This window comes from Marmota marmota, unplaced genomic scaffold (genome assembly GCF_001458135.2).
Source record: "Marmota marmota marmota unplaced genomic scaffold, marMar, whole genome shotgun sequence".
NCBI lineage: Eukaryota > Metazoa > Chordata > Mammalia > Rodentia > Sciuridae > Marmota > Marmota marmota.
The window spans coordinates 7,589,525-7,608,283 of NW_026000119.1; the positions used below are offsets into that span (position 1 = coordinate 7,589,525).

The 18,759-nt window shown below is 32.9% G+C and overlaps 1 protein-coding gene across 4 annotated transcripts in view; it reads right to left on the reverse strand.

The window, feature by feature from the left end:
* Positions 1-18,759, reverse strand: part of Mrpl1 (mitochondrial ribosomal protein L1) — an 86,098-nt gene that overhangs the window by 52,816 nt on the left and 14,523 nt on the right. For all 4 annotated transcript variants that reach the window (XM_015499257.2, XM_015499258.2, XM_048784793.1 and 1 more), the window contains exons 3-6: positions 14,033-14,291; positions 10,761-10,844; positions 9,210-9,281; positions 5,686-5,797 (exon numbers count right to left, since the gene is read on the reverse strand). In XM_015499257.2, the coding sequence (XP_015354743.1) occupies positions 5,686-5,797; positions 9,210-9,281; positions 10,761-10,844; positions 14,033-14,291 (527 nt within the window). The remainder of the gene's footprint in view (positions 1-5,685; positions 5,798-9,209; positions 9,282-10,760; positions 10,845-14,032; positions 14,292-18,759) is intronic.

Below are 18,759 nucleotides of genomic sequence, written 5' to 3' on the forward strand. Positions count from 1 at the left end.
ATGGCACACACAGCCCTCCATGACCTGGCTCGCTGCCTATCACTGTCTAACCCCATTAAACACCACTATCTGATAACATTTTATGTACTAAATGATAGAAAGCTACTTATAATTTCCTGAACACAACTGGCTCTCTCATAATTTTGTGCATTAATAAAAGCCATTTCTTCTGCCTGGAATGTATTCCCTATGCATGTTAGGAAAGCAAATACCTACTCATACTTAACTTTTCAATTAAACTGTCATCTTGTTTATATGATTTGAATCTACCAAGTAGTTCCTCAGTCCTTTAAGTACTTTGTACATTTCTACTAATACATTTACTACCCTTTAGTGTGGTGGTTTGTTCTCATCTCTCCTCTTTCTCAATGTTTATGTTCTTAAAAATAGGAAAGGTCTTTTTATTTTTCAATTCTCCATACTAAGTATAGTGGCTGGCACATAATAGGCACTCAATAATTATTCTTATTCAACAAATGAGTTGTGAAGGCAGAACTGTTATATGAAGACATGAGAAAGATTAAATTTTCCTGAAGTAATTGTGGAGAATGAATAGCAACTTTAGAAATAGTAGGGAGTTAATAATAACAGTGGCTCATATATAGTATGTACTTTTTATATACCTAATTTGTGCTAAACTCTGCATACATTATCATAAAAATACTATGGAATAGATGTTATCATGAAACCCATTTTGTAGATGATTGACTGGAGGCACAAAAATATTTTAAGCCTGATCAAGATCACAATAAGTGATACAGCCAAGACTAAGGGTGGTCTGTTAGCAATTATTTATTCTGTTTTTCAATACAACCAAATGTCAAACTGTCACTGCTCTAGGGCTTTGTTTTCCCTTGTTGCTATGTAATTGCTCTCCTCCTTTTCCACTTTCTTTTTATTTTTTTAATATTTTTTTCAGTTGCAGATGGAGACAAAATCTTTATTTTATTTGTTTATTTTTATGTGATGACAGGGATTGAACCCAGTGCCTCACGCATGATAGAGAAGCCCTCTACCACTCAGCCACAATCGCAGCTCTCCTTCTCCACTTTATCTTGTATGTGCTTTTATGTTCTGTTTTTCTTCTTTTTCTTTCCTTTTCTTTTCCTCTAACTTTCTCTATTCAATTTTCACAATGAACATAATCTAAACTAGATCATCTGGTATTTTACTAGGGAAGACAAAGAAGGAATAGTTAGAAAGAAGATGAGTTAGGATTGTACATACAAAAGAGTTCCAAGAAACAAGAGAAAACAAAGGACTGACCTTTGAATCTAGAAGAAAAAAAAAGATGTGTGATTATAATTGAGACAAATATTTTAAATAAACTGTTGAAGAGAAGGTTGTGAGATAGAATAACATTTGTTAAGGAAATGAAGACAAGCAATCACTGTAGACTACTTATTTTAAAAACTAGCATTAAACAACAGAAAGAACTAAGATCACAGCTAAAAAGGACAGCTAGATCAAATAAAGGTTGGAAGGGCAGTTATATTTTGGTTTTTGTTTGTTTAACTAGACAAATCTGGGCATGATTAAATACTAAAGTAAAACCAGTTGTCTACTGTCAAAAGTCAAATTGTTCTATGACATTAAGAACTTCATGTGTCATGTTTATAGATATCATGTCCAAGGTTTGGCACACAGTAGATGATTATTATAAATACACTTATTCAAAAAAAATTACAAATTTTTTTTATAATAAACCCAGGTTTCAGTTGCAGTATTTAATCCTATATCTTCTACCAACTGAATGCTGCACTAAAACGTTCATTCATTATACAAATATTGGTATACTATCTCTGTGTGCCAGGTACTATTCTAGGCTATGTGAACATAGCAACAAACAAACTTAAAATACCCTTCCTCTAATGGGAAGAACTGAACACATACTATAAACTTAAAAGTAGGAGATGCAAAGAGTAATAGGCCCTATAAGCAATAGAAAAGCATAATATTTACTATTAATAGGAAGGAGCGAATAATGTTGCATATAGAATGGTCATGGAAGACCTCTCTGTTTAGATGTTATCTGTATAAGAAAATAAGTCAGGCAAATAATCAAAGAACACTGTGGACAGATAAGATAATAAACCCAAAGATCTGAGAAAAAAAAGCACTTAGAGGATAGTGAGGAAGAAGAAGGTAAACCTTCAGATTGAAGTAAAAGGAAAGAGTAACAGAACCAAATGCAAGATATCCATAGTTCACCTATAATTTTAACAGCACTTAATCATTTATGAATTCTTTCACACATAAATAATTTTTAAATTAATGCAAGGGGGAAAATTAGAAAAATTTCAAATTTATTACCCTGCAAAATTTGTTTTGTATTTTTCCTTATATAAGCAATAAATTCTACTTATTTCAATACTGTAAGCAATAATCTGAAATACAACATGTTATTCAATAAGTTAAAAGTACTTTGAATTTTTGATATTATTAACATTCATGAATCTCAATTATGATACAACTTCCTTATAGAAAGCAGTGTTCTACGCAATAGATGTAAATATTCTCTCTGAACAATTCTACTGGAATAGCCAGTGGACAAGACTCCAAGCAGGCACAGGTGACTAATTCTAAGAGCTGCATGTTAAGAAAAATACACATTAGTGTAATTCTAGTTTTCTAATTGTATCCCTTTCTTTATTATCTGTCAATAACTTAGTATGGTTTAAAATAATTCACCTAAGTGGGATATGTAACTCATTGACAGAGCACATGTTTAGCATGAGCAATGTCTTGGGTTCAATCCCAAGCACCAAATAAATTAATTTCATTAAATAATTCAGCTGTTTCCATATATGTCGTAGTACCTACCACAGGTTAGTATACATAATGGACAACAGATTCCATTAAGTCAAGATATTTTTCATACTACTATTTTTTGTCTAGTAATGCTAAGTAAAAACAATAATAGAAATAAAATATTTTAGTATCAAAACATCTCTATACTACAGATAAAAGATTTTCAGAGGACATGGTTTGGGGAAAGCAAGGTAATTAGCAAAAGAAGCCAAATTTCTTCCAAGAAATTTTAAAAAACAAGTTTTAAATTTCTTTTTATGAAATAGAAATATTAAGAAAACATGGAAAATGTACATTTGAAAAACAGAGAATGTGCCTACAGTTATAAAAGCAATTAAAATAAAATGAATAAAATCTCAGCGTTAAACATGCTGTAAAATGTGCACTTTCAATGCAGACAAGATGGTTACACCCACTCCTATTAGAAAACTGAGACAAAATGGGAAACTAATGAGCTCAGCTGCAAGGGATTTATTTGTTTGTTTTTTAATTTCATTTACTTGCTCAAAACATAATTTCTATTTTACCCTAATGTCTTTTGTAGGATATAAGGGGAATCAAATGTTCCCAAATAAGAATCTGAATAAACTGTGAAAATGCATAATACAAGCTTCATAGTTCTAATGCACATCTACTATATTCTGTCTTAATATTTTTGACAGGTTAATCATTTGTCTTCACGTTTAAAGAACACAAGTGTTTTGCTAGGCTGATAAATAGATCATGGGGGTAAAAAGAAGTGCTGGGGTAGAAGAAGATCTGTTTTTTGAAGATGCATTCTTAAGCAAATGTGGGGACATATACTTATGTACTGACCATGGTATTCGGAAGATGTGGTTCATGATGAAAGGAGAAATAAGTAAAGCCCACTGATCAAAAATAAACATTTTAACAGGAAATTTGCTATTTGGAATAAGGAAATAAGTTATCCTGGAAACCTTTCAGACAAAAAAAAAATTAAAAAACAGCCCTAAACATTGTGCTAACATCAGCAACTTTTAAAAATCTCAAAGCTAAATAGAATCCAAACAGGTTACAAAAGAATGGATAAAGTAGCAAAGGTGACAAAATTAATGTCTGTTTGAAAAACCAGTTCACCGAGCAAAGCAAGGAGCTAGATGAATAAAGATATATTCGGTATTCATTTTCAGTTTTAACTGGCTATATTTAGTACTGTTTGTTTTGCTCTGACTGGAGCTTGAATTTAATTAGAAACAAAAATATGAGTAAAATTTTCATCAAATTCAACTGCAGTTCTGTTTTAATTTTTAAATAATGTTCAATTTCAGGTCTTACTTAGGAAAAAATGTAAGTCTGATTCCATGACAACAAATAGTACTGTGATGAACATCAGTAATGAAAATGCCAAGCCCCAGTCCAATATCTAATATGGAAATGTGATTTAATGTAAGTTATGAAACATAAACACAACGACAGTACAACAAAAGAACTGGAGAGTCCACTGGAATTTGCTTAAGTTACAGATCATGATTAGTGACTAACATGTGTTAATGACTAACATGTATAAACAATTCTAGCTGGATTTTTTTTTTTAGCTTAACTAGAATTGAAATTTGAAGAGAAATTTATGAAAGCAATTTTAAAGCACTTCTATTTACACTATAAAATTTTATTAAAAATAATTCCCATCTATACAGATACCCAACACCACCTAAAACAAGTGAACTTGTTTTTTCTCTCTCCGTTTCAATTAATGATACCACTTATTAGAAGTTCCTAGACTTAAAATTTCAGCATCTTTTCCCCCAGCAATCTATTCATTGTTACCTATTCACAAAGTCCTAATACTTCTGAGGTTTGTCCTCTTAGCTCCAGTCTCACTATGAAGACATTAGTTTAAATACCGCCTTTATTAGTCTCCTACAATCAGACCCAAACTGGTCTCCCTGTCTCTAGCTTCAATTCATCTTACCATCTTACCAATACATTTTACCAACTCTTGCCAGATTAAAGCTCTAAAGGACAGATCATGTCATTCTACACCTCAAAACTTCTAAGAGGTTCCTGCTTTAATAAAGAATAAAAGACCAGGCTCATTAGTTCATCAATCAAAGTCCTGCTCAATATAGCATCAATCTACCTTTCCAACATCACTCCCCATTATGCTCTTCTATTTTAATGTAGAGGTACTCTTCCCTATGGACAAAGAAAATTAATTGTTATTTCTTGGACCTGGCCTATAATTTCTACTTCCCTGATTAATGTACTCCTTCTGCTTAAAGTAATAATCCCAAACTTATCCAATTATTTAGGATACGGGGTACAGTTTAAATGTTACCTCCTTCATGATGCCTTCCCCATTCCCCACCTATATGTAAACTCCTTCAATGAACACCTACAGAACCTTGTAAATTCATCAAGTAATACCACTTTATAACATGGCTCTTTACAAAAAGAAACCTCTCTTACTAGATTTCTTACGGGAGAGAAAAACCATGAGGGGAAAATTCCTTAAGGTAAAATACCTGTAAAGTCATGCAGTCATATATACACACACATATATAAGCTAAATGCATAAATTAATGAGCATACATATTATATTAATAAAGAGGTATAAAAGTCAATAAAATAATATGATGACAACATACCTAGTGTAATATATTCCACTAATTTGGAGCTAAACTCTGATCTAAATTTTAAGAACCAGTACTGCAAAGTAACTACGTTCTCCTATTAGATTATCAATATTAATGTGGGGGGGGGATCAAATCTACAATTCTTATAACACAAAACTCAAACATCAGGACATGCTATTTGCTCTACATATATTATTAGCAACTTTGTTTTCTGACTGAACTAAATTGAGAAGAAACTTTTGACAGCATTTTGAAATAACAGAAAATTCTTCCTTACTTCTAGTAAGCTTAGGAAACTTTTTTTTCAGTTTCTTCCTTAATGGATTAAGCTCAGGCATTATTTCTGGAACAGCTACATAAAAGTCTACTTGAACTTCATCATCCAAAATCTGAAAATCAGGGGAAAAAAATAATCTTAGATTATCTTTTGAAAAACAAGTAATTTTCATTTTGATACAGAAGAGACATTAAGCACAATTTTTTTCTTCAAATTCAAGGACCTTATGAATGCACTTACCAATTAAGAAAACAATCAGAAGCAAAACATTTTCTTTTAAATACAGACACATTCATTTTTAACAAAATATTTAAAGGTTTTAATTTTTCCATGAAGTTGTGTTAGGTAAAAAGGCATTATAAGCTAGAATATAGCACTAAAATGTATACAACTCATATAACTTCACAAAGTAGAATTCATGTCTGTTAGAATTGAAGAAATAAGCTTATATTTTTGCAATAGATCACATGTAAAATTAATAATCACTAGGTGCCAAACTAACTAGCAACCAGTAGCTTTATAAATTTAGAGCATGGAGAGAGCTGAATCTATAATTATTTTCGCAAAGAACTGAACTAAAATTCTCCTTGTCACCAATACCTAAAAATAAAAGATGTGGGGGGCAGTCAAAGACAAGTTCATGCACAGTTTATTATCCATATTCTATTTCCATTTTCAGAGCAGGGGATTAATATTCAATTTTTAAAAGATTTTTTTCATTGATTCAGGCAAGCACCTAAAGTAACTATTATACTACTATACTACTTAAAAATTTAATTGATTATAAAATGAAACAACTGTTTAGAACAATATTGCCTGGGCAACAAGTATTTCAGCAATTTTTGTTTGTTTTCTGTTTTTGCATAAAATCCTACCAAAATATGCTACTCAAAGCCTTGGTTTAGGGTTACATGGAATCCAAAAAATTTGAACTTTATAATAAAAAAAAGCACTGATTCTTGAATTTTATCTTTCTGTTACCAATATTTCATTTTACAAATTCTTTACTCCTTAAATAACATACCATGTTCTCCTTTACAATAATAAATGAGTACTTCTCAAGTGCCATGAATTCTGCTAAATATATTACATGATTTAGTTCATCCAATCTTTACAACGACTCTACTAGGCAGGTACTACTATTGACCACGCATTCCAGATAAAGAAACTGAGGGCTTAGGGAGGACAAGTTAGTCTCTGCACTCCTCAGAGTGAGAGCCAGAATTCAAACACAGATAATGTGATTTTAGAATCAGGACTCTCAGCCTTGGAAATAGGAAAGCAGAGGCAATTTTGAAAATGTCAAAAGAATTGTATGTAAATTTTCTACTTAAAGACTTTCCAAAATTAATTCTGTGTCATGTTCCTTTAAATTAAAGTTATGTTTGAAAGTTATGCTATAATTAACCTTAACCTTGAAATAATACAAATCTGTGGATGGAAATCATGCTCTTAGAGATAAGTAAAAACATGAAATTACTTTCAAAGTTCTCAGAACCAAGCATATTTGTGATATTACAAAATAAAATTTAATAAAGTTCTTATCTAAGAAACAACTGAAAAATTAGTAATTTTATCATAGTTTACATTTTATAAGAGCTAAGTAATTACAGTACACTAATTCAGAAATATAGGAATGGGATTGGGGATGTAGCTCAATGGAAGAACACTTGCCTAGCATGCACAAGGCCCTAAATTCAATCCCTAGAACCACAAAAAATAAATTAGTTAATTAAAATAAAAATACAGGAATGCATTTTTAAAATTGCAGCCATGATACTATTTACACAACTATGTAGAATTTACTTCATAATCTGAATGCCTTCTAAAAATAACATGGACACTCTTTTTAAAAGAGACTATGGGGTAACTTGCAAGAATACAGTGATTAAGATTACTTAAACAAATGGCACAGTCCCTTTCATAACAGATCCACCACTGAGGTCCCTAAAGAAAAATGCTGGTACCTGTAAGTTTTATGTATCAAATAACTTCAAAGTGTATTTGGTTTCCTTATTTGGATTACTTTTTCAAATATGCTTCCTCTGCTGAATTTATAAAATATTTTCTGTTCCATTACCATTTCTTCTTTGATAAGTAACTTAACTTCTTAAAGTTTGAGAATTGAAAGAGTGGCTATGATAGCTCTACTAGATACCTTGTGCTTGCAGGAGAAAACAGATGAAAGGCAATATACAAATGTAATATGAATAGTCTCTGACTTAAGAAACCAAGCTCCACTCTTTTTTTTAAATAAACATACAAATTAAAATTGATAATCTAAAAAGAATTGGGTACTAACCTCCAACTTGGTCTAGAATCTTTGTTAAAGTATATTCTCTTCCTAATTTCTTTTAGTTCTTCTCCCAAAACTCATTTTTAAGACTCCATATAAAAATTTATAATCTCCCACAAATTTAGAATATTATTGGAATGGGAAAAAAAATAAATTACCAGCACTGCCATACATTCCAAAGGATGAGCCCAGATAAAAGTTCCCCAGATGAAAATCTGGATACTGAACAAAGGATACATTTTCAAATCACTTTTTCCTATTCTGCCTCTCCCCCCTAAAAAAAATCCATAATCTAAATGATTATCTTTAGAAGAGGAGCTTTTAGGGAACATTAAAGTATCATTTGTATTTCAGAAATAGCTATGTGCCTATTTCCATCTTAAAAAAAAAAAAAATGCTGTTCTTTTCAAAAAAACACTCCACAGGCTCTGTTATTTTCTACAGGCAGCTACACAGTCATTTGTCAGCTACCATGCTGAGCCTCTGCCACTCAGAACTGAGTAGGGAGTAAAAGTTAAGAGGAACCAAAAGCACTATATTATAGAGGTCAGATACTATGCTTTTTGATCTATCAAGTGAATCACTCCAAGAAAGCAAAACAGATATTTGATCTTCAGAAGATGAATAGAGCCAGGCACAGTGGCATACCCATAATCCCAGCTACTCAGGAAGCTGATGCAGGAGGATCACAAATTCCAGGTCAGTCTGGTTAACTTAGCAAGACCCCGTTTTGAAATAAAAAAGTGAGCCAAGCGTGGTGGCACACTCATGTAATCCCAGCAATTCGAGAGGCTGAGTCAGGAGGAATACAACTTCCAGGCCAGCCTCAACAACTCAGTGAAATGAGGTTCTAAGCAACTTAGAGAGACCCTGTCTCAAAATAAAAAATAAAAAGGGTACTAGGGATGTAGCTCAGTGGTAAAGCACCCCTGGGTTAAATCCCTAATACCAAAAAAGAAACCCTGATGGACAAAAAGGAAGAGGGGTGCATCCTGGACATGACAAGAAACCACAAAATAAATCAAATATAATCAACATCATTTTGTTTTTTCTTACCTTGATTTTGAGATTGAAAAAGGAAAGTTTTTCCCTGCTCTATAAAAATCCCTACTAACAATTTATCAAAAGATATGAGCCTGGTGATTATGTTCAACATGTAATAAATCAGTGGATGACAAAGATAACAGAACAATCTCTATAACTAATGAACATGAAAACAACACTATACCTTCTGAATCAGACTAGTTCCTCCTGCAAACGCAGCTCCATTTTCTTCTGCTATTTCAATCTCTGATGCATTCTACCAAAACACAATAATGTGAACATCAATCTTTTTAACAGCTTTAATATATTTTTGAATATTCTATCAGAAATAATCAGCATTCAAAATAAAAATCATGGTTTTATTTTGACATCAATTTTCAATTAAATGTATCAGTTTACAACATTCATTACATGTTTAATTTGTAGGTATTTAAAGTGCTTCTTGACAGACATATGATGAAATACACCAAAATGGCATATTAGAATACACATTATATGGAGTTAGGATTGACGATCTTTGATGAAATGCACTGTGGTCTAAATTCTTTGATGAATAACTAAAGAGTGAAGTTCATCTGCCATTGCCGGATTCAGACGACAAGCCTTAAAATCAAAAGGAGCCAGTCATTAAATGTATTCTAATTGTTTGAGTCTGTCTTCTTTTTTTAATGAATAGTAAAGAAAGTACAATGAGTATCAAGGAAATTTCTTAACCTTTTCTATTCTGTATTTCTTACTAGAAATAAAGGAATTTAAAATCTAAAAAAAAAAAAAATGGCATATTAGAAACCAACTAAATGGTAGGTATTAGTTTTATCAATATATTACCTTTCAAAAGTAAAAGGTTAAAATATATTTAGTTCTGCTAACTTAAACAGAAACATTTTATAAACCAATATTAAGAGGGTAATTTTTTTCAACTTAAGAACTAAAAAAAACTTAACAGGTGTCTGAAAATTTCAAAAGAAAATAAATAGTATTAGTTATTTTTTTTTATAAAAAATGGTTTTATTGTGAAAATGTTTCAATCTCTTAGGTATCAAAGTTCTGTGACATTCCAAGAACTATATTCCCCACTTTTCTGGGAAGAAGTAAAGTATCTTCCTTGAGAGTAAGGCAGAGCAAACGAAAAATGCCTCAATTTTGAACTTTGTATAGAGAAGAATCAAAACATAAAACATACATAAACACAGTAAAACAAATTAACAAATCCATTATTAACAAAGAGATGTAGATGGATTACTACATTTGTTATAAACTTTTGTTATAAACATTTGCTATAAACTTGATTTCCTAACTTTCTAGATATTTTTAGAAGATGTGGTTTCTGAGGATACCTAGCACGATTTCCTAACTTTCTAGATATTTTTAGAAGATATGGTTTCTGAGGATACCTAGCACTAAGTGGTACTCTTGCTTTAAAATAATCCTCTTGTGTAAAGGAAGAAATTTAAGTAGTAAGAAGGAGTTACGCAGATAAATTGTATGGTACTCTTCAGTTTCTTGTGAAAAATATAATGTGATGTATTAGTAATGATGAGTGAAATTTTCTATTTGGCTCTATCTCAAATTAGTACCATAAATCCAAATAAGTCATCTGCTTTGAACTCTAAATGGGGAAAACAAGATGCTGATGAATACCTAAATTTTCTCTGTTTATTCAGTTATTCAAACCACTGATTAATGCGATTTCTAAAATAAACGAAATGATACAAATAGATAACAAGTTACTCACCCCAGTAAATACAGCAACTTTATTGATTTCTGATGCAAATGGGTATGGAAAACTAATAACACTGGCAAATGGCTCCACTTTTTTCTAAACATACAACAGGAAAAACAATTATAAAAAGTTCATTTTTTTTCTATTATCTCTCACTTTCTATAAAAACCAGAACTGACATGTTTTTCATTCTTTGATTCTACCATATGTCATTAATCCAGAACCATTCTTTTGATTACAAATTAAAGATCAAGAAACTATATGTCCTTTTTATGAAAATATAATAAAAATCTAAATCTCTCTTCCCAGCTCCATACTCCCTTAGCATCTGCTTCTCTCTCTTTATCACTTACCACAGTCTCTCAAATATTAAGAGGTATATCTGTATATCTATAAGCCCCCAGCACCTAGTATGATATTTACCATTTCATTGATATAAACAGATGTTTCCTAAATTGACTTAAAATTGTTAAAAAACATGTAATTTTCTGACACAGTCAAGAAAAATATGAACACAGCTATACAAAATGAACAACAGAAAATATCTAATTCATCTGTTTAGTAGGATACCCCTAATTGTCATACTTGCTCTAAACAATTAGGTAAAATAGATTATTTTTTAATATTTATTTTTTAGTTGTAGTTGGACATAATTTTTTATTTATGTTTATGTGGTGCTGAGGATTGAACCCAGGGCCTCACATGTGCTAGGCAAGCCCTCTACTGCTGAGCCACAACCCCAACCCCTAGATCCTGTTTTGAAATAACCTGGATCACTATCATATTTTTTTTTTTTTTGGAAGGGAGCAGGGGGGATTAACCAGAAATCAAAAATAAACAATAGCATGCATTTGAGGCACTCTAATATGGGTAGAGATTCTACAGGGCCTCAGAATTAATCCACTCCATCATTTTGGCCAAGGGCATTTGTAGATCTAAGGCTCAGGTGTCTTAGGGAGACTACATGGAAACAAGTTCTAGGCCCTTCACAGTTTTGTTCAAGCCTTAAGGTTTGGAGGGGAAAAGGAGAGAGAAAAGACATTATTCTGCTAATAAAACTGAGTGAAAGATAACATTCTTTTGAGTAGAGACTCTTGAGGGGGAGGGGATTTCTTTTCTGACAAAAAGGATTTTTAAAATTTCCTTTTTTAAAAAATTTATTTATATGTGTGTGTGTGTGTGTGTGTGTATTGGGGATTAGACCCAGGGCTTACACATGCTAAGCAAGTACTCTATCACTAAGCTACATCCCCAGCCCTATTTAATTATTTAGTTTTGCAACAGAGTGTCACTAAGTTGCCCAGGCTGGTATTGAACTTGGGATCCTCCTGCTTCAACCTCCAGGATAGGTGGGATTACAGACATGTGCCACTGCACCTGGCTAAGAAGGCATAAATTCTTAAGCACATGTTATATCAGTCATTTAACTTATTATTGATTTGCATTCCTTTGCCATTAACATGTCATAACTGGTTTCAGTAGTAAAGCAATCATAACAGCATCCCCCAGGGAATACTGGCTTGTTGTGCACTCTATAAGAAAAAGAAAAGCTTTAGGATAATGACAGTACCTTTTAATGTCATTCATTTACAAATGACTTCCATATACAAAATGAAGCTTGTGTCCTACAAGACATTGTTATGAACTTCTTTAATGGTTAACTAAGAAAAGTATCATCTGTACTACAAAACTTTTAAGATAAAGAACTAAGAGTAAGGCTGGGTGTGGTGGTGCATGCTCTAATCTTAGTGGCTGGGGAGGGGAGGCCAAGGCAGGAGGATCTCAGCTCAAAGCCAACCTCAGCAAACGTGAGATGCTAAGCAACTTAGTGAGACCCTGTCTCTAATAAAATATAAAATAGAGCTAGGGATGTGGCTCAGTGGTCAAGTGCCCCTGAATTCAATCCCTGGTACCCCCCTCCAAAAAAGAACTAAGAGTAACATAACATACAAAATAAAAATTGTAACATGACTGGTATAAACTGTTTCTAATGAAAACTAAGAAATGAGATAAACCTTGGTTCAAATCTTAACTCTACCCGTGCTCCATAACCTTGAACAAGATACTTCACTTTCTCTGTTTCCTCTTCTGACATCATTATAGGATTAAATGAGAAAATAAGTGCAAAACATTTAGCACTGTGACTGATACACAGAAAGTTTTCAGTAAAAGTAATTAATAAGTACTAAGTCCTTTATATGTATTATCTCATTTAATCCTCAGTAGAACCAAACTAAATATTTTATCTCTCTTCATAAAGAGATGGAAAAACTGAGACTTAAAGAGGTTAAACAATAAATCCAAAGCCAAAAAGAAAAGAAGTCCAGGGTCAAAATATGGTGACGGCGGGCTGGGGCTGTAGTTCAATGACAGAGCACTTGCCTAGCATGTGTGAGGTACTGGGTTCAATCCTCAGCACCACATAAAAAAACAAATTAAATAAAGGCACGATATCCATCTACAACTATAAAAATTAAAAAAAAATATATGGTGACAGCATAATATGGGTTGGTTTATACTGTAATTTGACTCCATTGCCTATACTCTTAAACATAATGCTGTGCTGCTTCCTCCTAGGTGCTTGCTTTCTTTTGCTGTGCAGGTTGTTAATTTGTATTACAAAATTTAAATCTTCTAATTTGGCCCAAAAAAGACATTTTAGAAAATAAAATAAAATATCATTTCTAAAATGTTAGATTTTTTAAAGAGACGTTTATAAAATTTAGGGCTATAATAGACCTCAATACTAACCTCAAGGTTTTCTCTCTTTTAGAGTTTTATAAAAGTCTTCTGAAGAAATCCAGGGTATGAACACAAAAAGCAGAGAGGCTCTGATTAAAGCATGAGTGAGGAGTTTGGTACCTAAGCCATGCAAACTTAGTCTCATCTAAGACTGTAAGGAATACATTTGAGCTAATCCAAAACCCTCATTTACAAAGAAGAAACATGATACCCAGATAGCTTAAGTTATTTTCCAAAGTTACAATGATATCTCAATTTTAACACTACTTTTGTTGAAATTTATACTAGTCATTCTTTAGGAGAACAGGAGATATATATATTTATCAACTCTCCACAGTGTCTTTAATTTTATATTTTCAATATTTCATATTTCATCTTTCAGACCTGGAAAATTTTAAAATTAACATTTTTTATGACACACTATAGAAAGAGCATGAGATTTTCTAAAAATCATTGTGGGTACAAGAATTTTAAAAACTAAGAAATATCAATTCATATAGTCACTGTTCACAAATAAACATATTTTAATTGGGTCCACATACCTTTTTCCCCAATGCCATATCCAGTGTCAAATCAAGATAAACCCCTTGCTTTGGATGAGTAAAGTCCAAAATTTGAAATTTCTTAAGTAACTGAATAGCTTTCTCCACCTCATATATCTGCCTTGGGTATAAGCGTTTTAAATAGACATCATCTTCAGGTTCACCTTCCATGTAGGAATATGATTTTATTTTTTCTATCTCGTCTTTTTTTTCATCTGTCGCTTTTTCTTTGGTATCTTTTTTTGTTTTCTTTGCAGGCCTTAAAAAAAAATTATCAAGATCAGTTATATTAATATTCTAGGAGGTTTTTTTGTTTCGTTTGTATAGGGAATTGAACCCAGGGGTACTTTACCATTGAGCTATAGCCTTAGCCCTTTATATTTTTTTATTTTGTGACAGGGTCTTGCTAAGTTGCTGAGGACCTTGCTAAATTACTAAGCCTGGCCTTGAACACATGATCCTCCTTGCCTCTGCCTCCAGAACCACAAAGTTTACAGGTGAGCTTCACAATGCCTGGCCCTAGGAGATTTTTTAAAGACCAATCTACATAGGACAGAGAACACTAATAAAAGAAAGTTTATTTAATTCAAAAGCATAGATTGCTTTATAGTTTTTCAAATTGAACAAATATTAAGTGAACTTTTCTACTGTTTACAGTCAGTAAAACTTAAATAAAGCATTGATATTGTTCTCCAGAAATTTACAGAGGAATAGAGAAGACAGGCATGCAAACTGATAATTTCAATTTAATGTGAAAAGTACTACGAAAGTGTTATCAAGGTCTTAGGAAAACAAACAACCTATTGTAGGAGAGTATAAAAGAGTGCTAGAAGAGATGACCTCAGAGTCAATTATTGAGGAATAAGGAAGTTAGCATGGATATACACCCCCCAAAAAGAAAACATGTCCACCCCAAAACTTGTACATAAATGTCCCTAGCAATGTTATTCATTAATAACCAAAAGAAATTAACAATCCAAACATCCAACAACTGATGAACAGATACATAAAATGTTGTATAACCATATAGTGCAATGTTAATCAGCAACAAAAAGGAATCAAAAAAAGGAATGAAGTATTAATACCCCCTACAATGTGACTTAACCTTAAAAACATTATGCATTTGTCAAAAATGGGCATATCAATAGAGACTAAAAGTAGATTTAGTGATTATCCAGGCCTGAAAGGGGTTGAGGAAATGGAGAGTAACTCTTAATGGGGATGGAGTGTGTGTGAAGAATAATGAAAATGTTCCAAATAAAAGTGATCACAGCAGGGTGCATGGTGCATACTTGTAATCTCAGCAACTTGGGAGGCTGAGGTAGGAGAATTACAAATTCAAGGCCAGCCTGGGCAACTTAGCAAGATCTTATCTCAAAATATAATTTTAAAAAGGCGGGACATGTAGCTCAGAGGTCCAGTGCCACTAGATTCAACACCTAATACAGTTTTAAAAAAAAAAAAAAGTGATTAAGTGATTCTAATGATGGTTGTACACCTCCATGAATATACTAAAACTACTGACATGTACATTATATCTTAATATAACTGTTATTTTAAAAATAAGAGCCATGCAAAGAAACAACATAATAAAAATCACTGGGCCATGAAATAAAATGATATACAAGAGGAGCTATTATAAGTTCTATATGACAAGAGCAATGATTGTCAAACTTTTTCTATAAAGAAACAGGTAGTCAATGTTTCAGCTTTGTGAGTCATGTGGTCTTCTGTCCCAATGACTCAACTCTGCTCTTGTGCAAAAGCAGCCGTAGGCAATATACAAATGAAGAAAGCTATGGTCCAATAAAACTTTATTTATAGACAATGAATTTGAATTTCATAGTTTTCATGTATCACAAACATCATTGTTTTGTATTTTAACCACTAAAAACTGTAAAAATCATTCTTAGCTTGTAAGCTGAACAAAAATAAGTGGTGGATCAGATCAGACCCACTGGTTTGCTCATGTTTGAATTAAAAGGGCAAAAGAGAAGGCAGAACACTATAAAATGACGTTAAAAAATCTACATCACAAGGGCCTCCTTTAAAGGCAAAGAGAAGCCAGTGAACAAGAGGCTGAATTTCAAGGTTGAATAAGAGAAATGGATCCAAAAGAAGCAGAATTGGAGACAACTAGAAAGCTACTCTCTCCCTAACTTCTCAAGGAGACATGAGAGCCTGAACAAGAATGGTGATGGTAAGGAAGCTGAAAAAGAGTGCAGAATAGAAAAATATTTACAAGGTAAATATTGAAGATAGGGGGCTGAGCCTGTGGCTCATGGGTAGAGCACTTGCCAAGCATGCGTGACACCCTGGGTTCAATCCTCAGCACCATATAAAATAAAATAAATATATTGTGTCTACCTACAACTAATAAATATATTTTTTAAAAAAATATTGAAGATAGGAAAAGGAGAAAGACAAGATTAAAATACTTCTTAGGTTAAGTGATGAGACATAGAATACTATCATTAACTAAGACCAGAAACAAAGAAACAAAACAGGTTTCTAATAAAGCAAACAGCTATAGAGATGAGTGCAGTTGGGATATACAGAGTTTGAGAAAAGGCTAGATTTATCATTTGCCCAATTTTTTTTAAACCTCCCTCTTCATTCTAGCCTCTTTGCTAAGTGACTTTGCAGTACCTCCCACTAAAGGGATAGAAACATATTTCCCAGCACCTTGACTTAGCCCTGTGACTAGTTTTGACAGACAGAGTAAAGTAGAAGTGACAGTTTCTCTGTTCTCAGCTTTTCTCAGCCTAGGCCAGAAAAGGTTTCATGTTTTGACTAGGTTTGCTTTTCTGCCATTTTAATAAGAAGAACATGCCTAGACTAGCCCAAAGGTAGGAGGATGAGAGACAGGTAGAACAAAGCTGCCCCACAGAGCCCCAGGCTAGGGTAGACAATTCTCAGCTAACCTACAAACTCACAGATGCACAGCAAGCCCTGATTTCAGACACATTCATCTGACTCTAACCTGGGTCAGCTGACCCATACACAAGTGGGCACTGATAAATAATTGTGGGGAGGTTTGTTACATGGCAAAAGCTATCAAGGTACTTACCAAATACCTAAGAAAGAACATTCAACAAGTAATGACAGGTAAGAGTTTGAAGGTAAGAACAAAACTGAGCATTAATTCAAACCATAAATTTTTAAATTAGTAAAACAGTATTCTAGAAAGATATGTGCATTCTATAGTAGGCACAATAATGCCCTCCCAAAGATATCCAAACATTTCTGACATTTTGCCATCTTAAGACATTTTGTTTATTTTAAATAGGAGACATCATTCCAAAACAAGCTTTCCAGTCTCCCTCCTTCTCTTGGCTTCACTTCTCCCTTTCTAAAATCAGGTAAAAATGTGGTTTCTCCAGTTTGAAGATATTAGGATTTTGTGGAGTACTTCCAAGATTCTAATTCTGAAAACTTGTAAATACATTATCTTACATGGCGAAAGGAACTTTGTAGATGTGACTATGGTTAAGAATCTGAAGATGGAGAGATTATCACTATCTATGTGGGCCCAATCTAATCGCATAGGTCCTTAGAAATGTGAACCTTTCCCCATATCCAGCTATGTGGTGGGAAGACGATGACACTGGAGAAATCAAACATAAGTGGAATTCAACCTGACACTGGTTTGAAGATGAAGAGGGCACAAACCAAGGAATGTGGGCAGCTTCCTGAAGCTGAGAATGGCAAAGAAATGGATTGGCCCCCACACCCTTGAGTAAAAAAACCATCAACACCTTGATTTTTGCCCAGTGCAACCTATAGTATTTTAGGTCAGAATTCTGACCTAAAGAACCATAAAATGAAATTTTTAAAAAAATTTATTTTAAGCCTCAAAGTTTATGGTAATTTGTATGGCAATAATAAAATGAGTATGGGGTCCTATAAAATTTATGTGAAAGATATGGATAGTAAATATTTTTTTAAAAAGGTCTCAAAAACCAATCTAGCATAATTTTATTCTCACTTTTAGCACTTAATAAATCCTTATTACCACCTAATAAGAGTATCCTCCCACTAATGAGCAATTCAACAGAATAGCAGATAATGACAATCCTCATTTTAATGGGGTGCAGAACTGATGACAAGTCTAAGCAAGTGCCCAACTGGATGGATTTAACATGTCTCAATAGCCACCTTAGAAGTGCTCCATAAAATCCTGAAATCTTCCAAACTAGAGAAACCACATTTTTACCTTACATTCAGTAAGGAAGAAGTGAAGCAAATACAAGATAGGAGACTGGAAAGCCTGTTTTAGGAATAAAGTCTCCTATTTAAAAATAAATAAAATGTCCTACCTACAGTCTCCAAACTTACTTTATATAAACGCTGATTTCACTACTAAATTTTCAGTCATAGTTGAACCAGTGCATTTAATCTGCAATGAAATCTCCAGTGGCTGAAATATGACTTTCTAAATTAATAAATACTTACAGCCAAGCACAATGGTGCACACCTGTAATCCCAGTGATGCAAGAGGACCACAAGTTCAAGACCAGACTAGGCAACATAGCAAGACCCTATCTCAAAATTAAAAATAAAAAGAGCTGGAGATGCAACTTAGTGGGAAGCATCCCTGAGTCAAATCCCCAGTACCAGAAAAAATAAATAGATAGATATTTACAAAAACCAAAAAAATCTGATATGCAACGAGACTAAACAGTTACAGAGCAATTTATTTTATAATTATAGCAATGTTTCACAAA